This window comes from Triticum urartu, chromosome 4 (assembly GCF_003073215.2).
Source record: "Triticum urartu cultivar G1812 chromosome 4, Tu2.1, whole genome shotgun sequence".
In the NCBI taxonomy this organism is placed as follows: Eukaryota; Viridiplantae; Streptophyta; class Magnoliopsida; order Poales; family Poaceae; genus Triticum; species Triticum urartu.
The window spans coordinates 110,776,688-110,787,209 of record NC_053025.1 but is presented as its reverse complement, the minus strand read 5'-3'; the positions used below and the strand labels follow the sequence as shown (position 1 = coordinate 110,787,209).

Sequence of the window (10,522 nt, the reverse complement as noted above, 5' to 3'; positions counted from 1 at the left end):
CAACGGCTAGAATTTTATTGTTGGGATATAAGTAATTGGAAGGGGCCGACGCGTCACCGCGTGAGTCACGCGCTCGCCCGGCCTAATGACGCCTGTGCGGGCCCATTTTCAATTTCCCCTTTTTTTACAACACCATTTTCTAATTTTTTGTTCATAAAAATGTCAAATTCTGTCCCGAAACATAAAGACGTCAAAAGGTAAAGGAAATGGTCAAAATTGACTGGCCGTCCCATGTACCGTGTCGGTCACCTCGATCGGCCGCCACATGTTCCCATTAGGCTTGTAAAGCGTCTCTGTTTGTTTCTTCTCTAGAACTCTCCCCATCCTTTTCATCTTCTTTGCACTCTTGTATCGCCCGTGTAGATCCTCTCCCCCTCAAGTCTCCCCAGTGGCGGATCTAGGCCCCAGGCCGAGAGGGCCCGGGGCATGAGGCCCAACTCCTTTGTGTGCTGTAGCAATTTGCTACAGTATACAAAGGGGGCTTGGGGCGGCTCGCTAGGTTGGATCCGCCCCTGAGTCCCCCTCCCCCCTTCACTGCCACCATATCAAGACAACAACGACAAGTCACGCGCCTTCGCGGCTCTGCAAGTTAACGCCATTACTGCAATCTACTACTTCTATTTGCACGCACTCCCCCCCCCCCCTCCTGAGAACAACCTATTGCCGCAAACAATTGCGTCATGCCCTGTCTTGTAGGCGTCGGGAGGGGGCAAGGTTGTTGTTGTAGGATTAACCACTGATCGCTGTCAGGATTGTAAGGGGGCACGTTTGATGTTCCAGGGCTTGTTCTCTAGCTGGTGCAAGGAATAGAACCATGTGTGCTTTAGGGGAGTTGTTATTGTGATGTTGTGGAGGACCTCATCACATGCTCATCACAATATTGTAAGGGGGTGGTGCTCTATGCTACAGGGGACGGGCCATGAGCTACTATAAGGAAGGGAACCACCAACATTTTAGGGGAGCCGCCACGGTGTTGCGAAGGATGGTGGATGCATTTTGCATCATATTTTATTTGGTGTCTTTGCACCGCAGACTTAGGAATTTTGAATTCTACCATGTTCACTCGCCCATGTTTGTCTGATTTCACCAAGACCCGCAAAATTAGGAGATTTGAAGCAGTATTTGAAAAATTCTTACTTTTGTTGGATAATGTGTTGATTTGATGTCATAGGAACCTTCCACGGAGAGGAGCACCGGAGAAGAAAACACACATCGTTTGGAGGATCTAGAAGAGCAGGCGATGCATGGTATGCGCGCGCCTCTGGTACCGTTGGTTGTACCGTGTGCCGCCGCCTTCTCATTGTCGACTACTCCCCCGGTGCAACCATACCTCAGGTACGATGAACAGAGAGACCTCCACCATACGAAGTAGTACCAGAAACCTCACCTCAGTAATATATCCGTAGGGGGTCAGCAAAAGGGCATCCACCTTTGCAATTGCTTTGATCACAGAGGTAGCTACATCAAGATGCATCACCTTCATCGCTGTCCACGACATCATCATCGACTCTCATCTATCTCAATTGTAGTTCTCAGATCTATTGGGGATCCGTGTGTGTATCACTTTAATCGTCCATCCGCGATACATATAATTATCTCCATGATGTCTTGTACCCCCATGTCGATTATGCAATGGGCCAACCAACCCGACCCATGGCCCTACTACGATATGGACCGGAAGTCTTTGTGTACAAGACAAGGCAACCGGCCTCCCGGAGGGACTCCCCTTTACTGACTTAGATCCTGTAACCCTAGACCCCGGTACCCATAAAAGTTGAGATTAGCTAGTCGAATAGATAAACAACATAACCTAGAGCTTTACTCAATCCCTCGATCTTTGTAACCCCTATGCATGAGGAGCCAGAGTAGGGGATTACCTCGTCTAGGTAAAGCTCTGTCCATGTTACCATTCGATCTACTCGCTTGGTTGGATATCCTATCGAGGGATCTGCTGAAAAATACTCCTACAATGAGCGCTTTGGCCCCACAAGTACCGACAAGGAGGAGCATCAACAACTTGTGGCCGTCACTCATCGGTTCGAGGAGGAGGAGGACGACGACTTTCCATACATCAACAAGCTGTGAGACTCGGACTCGGACTAAACGACGACAACAAAGTAGTTTAAGTAGTGGTATCGACATTGCATATTTTGAAAATATCACTTAACCTGGTATGGAGAGGGCGTTTGCAAGTGCTGTTGTCGATTTAGTGTAATTTTCAACCTCGGACGAACGACGTACAATCCGAGAAAGAACAAGACTGGTATGCTTTTCAATGTAATTTTATTTTGTATTGATCATTTTACATCGAGTTGTCTATCTGTTTACTAGCTTTTTTTTCCTCGACAATAAGCCCTTTTTTGGTGTCTAATATTGCTCGAGTTTAGGAAAATTCAACGAGAGATTCAAAAGTCATGGTGGATTAAAACTTGGCTCGTCAGTTTGGGAAAGAAATCAATAAATGCTAAACATACAAAAATTTACACGCAATTACATGCTGACTAGGCTTTTTTCTTTCTAAGTAACCACTTTCCCCTGATTTTCATGGGGGTGGGCCCCTTCAGTTTGGGAAAGAAATCAATAATGCTAAACCTACAAAGATTTACACGTAATTACATGCTGACTAGACTTCTTTCTTTCTAATTAACCACCCTCCTGATTTTCATTAGGATGGGCCCCTTCTCACCCTTAACTTCCAATCACAACCCATCTGTTTGTAAAATTCATATAAATCTATGTATGTGTACTCGGAAAGAAATAGCTGCTCGTGGGTTTTCGAACTCCATGAGCGCACCTCGGCGTCTCCTTCAGTTTCCTCTCTCCCGTAGTATATCCATCGGGGATTTCAATTCAAATAATTTTAGCTCGAGGATTTCGTTTTCAAGCGCTATGGTGACAAGGGAAGGGAATATGTAGCCTTTGACATGTGGGGTCCAAGTCTGAAACACGGCAGGCCAGTCCGACGGCCTGGCCTCGTTTCATTTCCCCTCCCCTCTCCGCCGCCGTCGTTGCTGGCCTCCTCCGGCACTGCACTGCGCACGGAGTCCATCCCCACGTCCATGATCTCACTCGCGCCGTATCCCGTACGAGCATGGCGGCGGTCTGCAGGGGGCGGCGAGGGAGAAGGTGGTGCTCTCACGGAGGAGGAGGGGCAGCACAAATTCGGGCCATCTCCTCGATTTCAGTCCGCGCTTGGGGCTCGGCGCTCTGGCCCGCGCCGCCGGTGGGAAAGCACCGCAAGGTGAGGGAGAGGCAAGGAATGGACGACCTTCTGCTTAGTTTTCCTTTACGGATTTATTTACCTTTAGTGTGAGAGATTGTTCAGGTAGGAAATCGCCCCTGCTGGTCCCATAGTCACCAAGTCGGATGGTGGTATCATATTCTCGGTTTGGTTGCTGATAGAGACTTGCATTCTAACCTGGCATGGAATTCTCTAGTCATGAATGTGTGAAACAGTGCAGCCATGTTTTGTCTGGCTCCAAGGTGGGAACATGTGGTGCTGCAAATCACACTGTCACCCTTGAGCCGTGAGCAACACTGGCACCATGTCCACACCTGCTCGGCCGGCAGCTTGTTCGAGAATTCAGGCTTGCTGCCGCTCTCTCTGTCGTTCCTTGTGTCAAGAATCGTCGCGTCCTCATTAAGGATATCCTGATGTCATCGTGTAAACAGAGACAAGCAATGTGTGTATGCTGTCACTTTCTCCTTTTTCTTTCGGGGACATGGGTTCGTTGGTCACTAGTGGGTAGTTGTGTAGGCAATTGCATAGTTTAGTTTTTCGAAAAGTATGCATGTTAAAAGGCTAAAGTTTGATACCTTCTTCCTGAAGTAGATATTGCATTGCCTATAAATCAAGGGGTAACCAAGCAGCTCCTAGTTACTTGTAGCTATGGCAGTTCAGATGGCATGATCACGCCGTTTTGGGGGATGTTTGTGCAACCGTCAAAGATGGCAGGATGATGGTGGTGGACATGAACTCAAGGTGCGTTAATCTCTACTAACTTTAGTCTTGTAAACAGTCTTGTTTTTAGAGTTCCATCGAATTTTATCCAAGTGTTTTAGGTGGCTCATTTGAGGAGCTACATGGTGCTTGTTAGTTGATTTAAATGACAACAAGGATGATTCCCACAATCAACTTTTTATGGGTCGTATTTCTCCTTCCACCTTTTTTAACATCTCCTCACTCCTACCTGTAGTATGATGATTACTGTATGCCCGGATGGTGGAAGAGTATATCTGAAGTAAAAAAATACCATAACCAATCCTAATCACAATTTGGGATGGATCTGAAGAAGGTGCCTGTTTTGTATCTCCTTATAACAGGTCATCCGTGACTAAATTTCAAAAATAATAACTTATTGTGTAATAATTTTCAGAATTGACCATACGCGTAACATATTGGTCCATATGCGATTGGGTTTTCTAGCATCTGCTTCAGTAGTTTAGGCAGCAGGTTCGTGAACCAAAAGCTTTCACATGATTGTAGGACTGTAGGATTCAGATATCTCAAATCTAGTCAGATTAGTAAAAGACTATGGTTATTGTGTAAATTTGCATTGGCTGGAAGTCTGTAATTTCACTTATGTTGTTCTTTACTTACTTGCAGAAAGACAGTAGGCAAGTCTTGAGGGAGGGATTGAAGTATAATTGGTTAGGTAGTACTTGACATGACAAATGATTTTTCGCTAACATCAACTATTGGCTAATCTAAAAATGCCCTTATTTTTTGTTTGCATGTAATCAAGATCTTCAACAAAGGCAGCTAGCCAGACATGAAGATTACTACAATCATGCAGTTTATCTTGGGGCTCATTGTTTGCAACGTCATCATCTGTGGCTCCCTGTATGGAAATGAGACAGACCAATTGTCACTGCTTGAATTCAAGAATGCAATCACCCTCGATCCAAAGCAATCCTTGATGTCCTGGAATGACAGTACCCACTTTTGCAATTGGGAAGGTGTTCATTGCAGGATGAAGAATCCATACCGTGTCACTTCTCTTAACCTTACAAATCGAGGTTTAGTCGGTCAAATCTCTCCTTCACTTGGAAATCTAACATTCCTAAAACATCTACTCCTACCGACAAATGGGTTTACTGGGACAATTCCTCCATCCCTTGGTCATTTGCATCGCCTTCAAAACCTCTACCTGAGCAATAACACACTGCAAGGGAGGATACCTAGTCTGGCAAACTGTTCAAACCTCAAGGCTCTATGGCTGGATAGAAATCAACTAGTTGGGCGAATTCCTGCAGACTTGCCTCCTTACCTTCAAGTGCTGCAACTTTCAGTTAACAATCTGACTGGAACCATCCCTGCCTCTCTTGCCAACATCACAGTGCTAAACCAGTTCAACGTTGCGTTTAATAATATTGAGGGTAACATCCCGAATGAGATTGCAAAGTTACATGCGCTCCATATTCTGAACGTGGGTAGCAATCAATTGACAGGCATGTTTCAACAGGCCATCTTGAACCTTTCTACTCTTGTTACCCTTAACCTTGGTCCAAATCATTTAAGTGGTGAGGTACCATCCAATCTTGGTATCTCTCTACCCAGTCTCCAAAACTTCGCATTAGCCGATAACTTCTTTCATGGAAAAATCCCATCTTCTTTGATCAACGCATCCCAGATACACATTTTTGATATATCAAAAAATAATTTCACAGGATCGGTGCTTCGGTCCATTGGCAAACTTTCCGAACTCACATGGTTAAACCTTGAGTTCAATAAACTCCAAGCACGTAACAAGCAAGATTGGGAGTTTATGAACAGCTTAACCAATTGTACTAAGCTAAATGCCTTCTCGGTAGAGGGGAATCATCTACAAGGCCACATACCAAGTTCATTATCCAACCTTTCCATTCAGCTTCAACATCTATATTTGGGGCGGAATCAATTGGAAGGAGGTTTCCCTTCTGGCATAGCGAACCTTCCGAACCTGATTGTTTTAGGAATGAATAGCAATCAATTTACAGGTACCATTCCCCAATGGTTAGGAGCTCTCAAAAATTTGCAAATACTAGGTTTAGCTGACAACATCTTTACAGGGTTTATTCCATCTTCCCTTTCCAATTTATCTCAATTGGCATATCTTCTTCTAGACTCGAACCAGTTTGTTGGCAACATACCACCAAGCTTTGGAAATCTTCAAAACCTTGAAATATTGAACATGTCCAGCAACAATCTTCATGGTTTAGTGCCAAAGGAGATCTTTAGAATTCCAACACTAAGGGAAATTTATTTATCTTTTAACAACTTCAATGGACAACTTCCTACCGACATCGGTAATGCCAAACAACTCAGAAATCTAGAACTCTCTTCAAATAGACTATCTGGAGATATTCCTAGCACTCTGGGTGAGTGTGCAAGTTTGGAAGATATCAAGTTGGACTGGAATGTTTTCAGTGGAAGCATCCCCACTTCGTTAAGCAAAATAAGTAGCCTGAAAGTTCTTAGTGTTTCCCACAATAACATTACTGGATCAATTCCAGTGTCTCTTGGCAACCTACAATATCTTGAACAACTAGATCTGTCATTCAACCATCTCGAGGGGGAGGTCCCAAAAGAAGGAATCTTCAAGAATGTAACTGCTCTGCGGATCGAAGGAAATCATGGGCTTTGTGGTGGGGCTCTGCAGTTACACTTAATGGCATGTTCTGTTATGCCTTCAAATTCAAGAAATCATAAACTGTTTGCTGTACTCAAAGTGTTAATTCCAATATCTTGCATGGTCTCACTTGCTATGGTCATACTTCTCTTATTGTTCTGGAGGGGGAGACATAAGAGAAAATCCATGTCGTCGCCATCACTTGATAGAAATCTTCCCAAAGTTTCTTTCAGTGATATTGCTAGAGCAACAGACGGGTTCTCAACATCCAGCATAATTGGAAGAGGGAGATATGGTACTGTGTATCAAGGAAAACTATTTCAAGATGGAAATTATGTTGCCATAAAAGTCTTCAACCTGGAGACAAGGGGGGCACCAAATAGCTTCATTGCAGAATGTAATGTCTTAAGAAATGTGCGGCATCGTAATCTGGTTCCTATACTAACCGCATGCTCAAGCATTGATTCTAATGGAAATGATTTCAAAGCTCTAGTGTATGAGTTCATGCCTCGAGGAGACTTGTATGGACTACTGTACTCAACTCAAGACTATGAGAGCTCTTTAGATATGATACATATTACAGTAGCTCAAAGGCTAAGCATTGTTGTGGATATAGCAGATGCACTGGAGTACCTACACCATAACAACCAAGGAACTATTGTTCATTGTGATATGAAGCCTAGCAACATTCTTTTGGATGACAATATGACAGCTCATGTTGGAGATTTCGGTCTTGCAAGGTTCTTAGTTGAGTCAACGGTATCATCATCTGATGACTCATACTCAGCCTCTTCAATTGCGATAAATGGAACTATTGGATATGTTGCTCCAGGTAATTCCATTTTTCATATTCTTGTATTGTACTATTTAAACTGAGAGTAACTTCTGCTCATACTAGCACCGGAATTAAATTATTGTTGCATGTGAACTACAGAATGTGCGACAGGTGGTCATATTTCGACTGCTAGCGATGTCTACAGCTTTGGAATTGTTCTATTTGAGATATTCTTACGGAAGAGGCCGACAAATGATATGTTCAAAGATGGACTAAACATTGTAAAATTCGTTGAAATGAATTTTCCTGCCAGGATATCAGAAATTATTGAACCTGAAGTACTTCAAGATCAGCCTGAGTTTCCTGAAGAAACTCTAGTGGTCGTGAAGGAAAATGACCTGGACTGTGTAAGTTCAGTGCTAAACATTGGGCTTCGCTGCACCAAACCATACCCGAACGAGCGCCCCAACATGCAGGAAGTTGCTGCAGGGCTGCATGGAATCAAGGAAGCTTATCTCAGAGGGTACTAAGGTAATCACCATTTTTAGTGTATGGTGCTGCAGTGTTATTTATAGTCTACAAATGGTTTTATCACTCACTACATTTGGCAGCACCATATTTTTGGAGTTTTCAGAGAATCCCTTTCTGTTTAGAAACCATAGTTTTAAATACTTTGATGCGTTTGGTATTTGGTGTCAAGAAAAACTGAAGTTTTATAAACCGTAGTATTCCTGAAAGTGTGTTTTTTCTGCTGTAGTCCTCTTTTTTCTAAACCGAGAAACGCGAGGCTCCCCTGCTATTTTTTCTAGCGAGTCCATCCATCTTCTTCCAGCCGCCGTGTCACCTGCAAAACCATTAGCATAATTTTTCAAGTGAGGTATCCAATCACTAAGTAGATTGGTTTTTCTATGAGAAATACCCGGTCAATCAGGCCCATCAGGCATTAGCAAATCCCATGTGCGCGTAGTGTGGTATGATCAATCGCTTCCGCAACTTTCCAGGTCAGCGATCAGCTAGCCATACGCGGCTGCCGGATTTCCTCTTCCCACTGGAGCCCTCGACCATCGGGTCGTGCACGCATACTTCACATCCTTCATAGAAGTGCAGGAGGCAGGGTACACTTCCTTCACATCCTTTGTAGAAGTGCAGGAGGCAGGGAGAGACATACAAGGGATAGCTGTAGACTGCTAATATCCTAATATCTAGATGAGGATGTGTTGACATCGTGCATGCAGCCAGCGGCTGTTAGCACACGCTGATTAATCGGGTCATGTAGCCCGTTAAGTGTAGCTGTCCATGCCGCCATGCATATCTATCGGTCAAAACTTCGGCAAGACAATGCCGGCCAAACACTTGGGTAGTATTACCAAAACTGTTAAAAGTGACAGTTTTGAGAAATCGACACATTCATTGCCCGCGCGTTGGAATACCTAAGTTCGGAAGTACTGTGGTTTTGAGAAAACTGTGCTACCAAACTAGGCCTGTATTTGCCATTCTTTTCCAAATAAGAAACACCAGTCTTGTAACTGGCGTGAGTACATAAGCTGCGATGTGATCTTGCAGTTTGCTGGCAGGTACGTTCTTGGAAAATGAATATTGGGAGTAAATCGCAACGTGCTGGGTGAGCAACACGTTCTGCTTGTGCTGCTCCTCAAGACAGAGCTTCCTCCCTGATGATGGTCTCCCATGCTGTTTGGGTGATGGATCTGTTTAATTCGGGATAACCTCTTGACTCTTTGTTGTACCTTTTCTGTGTGGAATCAGCCAACCTTTATTAGTAGTTTGATGAATTAAGGCTACATGGTCGGCATGTTGCTAGTACTATGTAATATTACCTCTGTCCCGAATTACTTGTCTTAAATTTGTCTAGACAGAAAGTATGATGTATTAGTACGCCCGGGCTAGTATTGTAGAGCTGGCAACTACTATTTCTTACAGCCTAAATGTACATACCATATCTGTTTCCTTGATTTATGTTTGTACCAAGTTTGTTGTTCGAACATTTCATAAATTCAAGGTTTGAGGTCGAATTCCTCATCTTATACATTATTTTTGTTGGTTCACACTTGCAGCTTACCAGTTCACACTTCACTTGCACCATGTCTGATGCTTGTTAACAAATCTTGATTGTCGTTGCTAGCTGTGATTGTTTGATTCTTGGTAGATCGACATGTGCCTCTAATACCCAATCTCGTGGCTGATAACAAAGGCCAACTGGCCGGTAGTGACAACTAGAGTTGACACAGGTGTAGCAAGAGGAGAAAGAAGAAGGGAGAAAGACAACGAGGAGAAAAAAAAAAGGACAATTAAACCCATCAAGGGGAAAGAAGGGGCGACATGTGGGCTATGCCACGTGGAGCTCACCAGTTGGATGACGTGAGAAACGTTTTTTTAAATGATGAGGGTGAGGATCTTTTTGAGAAAGGTTTTCCTTTGTTTTTTTAAGATGGAGGTGACAGGTGGACTATGCCATGTGGCACTCGCTGGTTGGATGAGGTGAGGAAAGTTTTTTTTAGATGGAGATGAGGTTTCTTAGAAAGGTTTTCATTGTTCTTTTAGATGGGGTGGGGTTTTTTTTCAGATGGAGGTGAGGAAATGTTTGTTTTTTTGAGATGGACATGATTTTTTTCTTTTTTCCTAAGATAAAGCTGGCGGAAACGAGCGCACAACTTCATCTCAAACAGTGCGCAACAACACGCTCCAATTACTAGCTTAGGATGTCCAGCGAGCTCAAGCATGGTGGGTGAAAGGCTATGTGACGATGTCATGTACCCGTGGTACCTGAAGCGAGTTTTGTTGTAATGGGCCGGCCATGTAGCTTAATACTTTTTCGTCCGCATAATAATCAAGTTCACATCGTTCCTTTATTTTTCTCATCGGTTTTGGGAATGTTCCACCGGCTTTTCTAGGCGGTTTTCTTTGTTTTTTCTAGGATGGGTATCGTTCAGTTTCCTTTTTTCTTCTTTATTTTTTTCGTATTATCTTTCTCTTTTCTTTTTCAAATTCATGAAAATTTTCAAATGAAATAATTAACAAATTCATATTTTTTTGAATTCATGAACACTTTCAAAATCCATGAACTTTTTCAAATTCATAAATTATTTTGAAATTTGCAAGTTTTGTATTCATGAACTTA

General features: G+C 43.3%; 1 protein-coding gene across 8 annotated transcripts; it reads left to right on the top strand.

The window, feature by feature from the left end:
• The first annotated feature begins 2,749 nt into the window (after window positions 1-2,749).
• On the top strand, window positions 2,750-9,433 carry LOC125550937 (receptor kinase-like protein Xa21). 8 transcript variants are annotated; one of them, XM_048714074.1, is made up of 8 exons: window positions 2,755-3,241; window positions 3,888-3,982; window positions 4,197-4,295; window positions 4,377-4,453; window positions 4,607-4,655; window positions 4,746-7,443; window positions 7,546-7,917; window positions 8,961-9,433. In XM_048714074.1, the coding sequence occupies exons 6-7, from the start codon at window positions 4,773-4,775 to the stop codon at window positions 7,914-7,916; spliced, it is 3,042 nt and encodes a 1,013-aa protein (XP_048570031.1). In that variant the 5' UTR covers window positions 2,755-3,241; window positions 3,888-3,982; window positions 4,197-4,295; window positions 4,377-4,453; window positions 4,607-4,655; window positions 4,746-4,772; the 3' UTR covers window position 7,917; window positions 8,961-9,433. The 8 variants fall into 8 exon arrangements, with proteins under 8 accessions (XP_048570029.1, XP_048570031.1, XP_048570027.1 ...); XM_048714070.1 differs by having other exon boundaries at window positions 2,755-3,982; XM_048714071.1 differs by lacking the exon at window positions 4,377-4,453 and having other exon boundaries at window positions 2,755-3,982; window positions 4,197-4,323.
• Window positions 9,434-10,522: the final 1,089 nt, after the last annotated feature.

Coding starts and splice junctions, on each gene's coding strand:
- LOC125550937 (XM_048714072.1), top strand. CDS start 4,773: ATGAAGATTACTACAATCATGCAGTTTATCTTGGGGCTCATTGTTTGC. Junction 7,444..7,545: donor TATTGGATATGTTGCTCCAG/GTAATTCCATTT, acceptor TGTGAACTACAG/AATGTGCGACAGGTGGTCAT.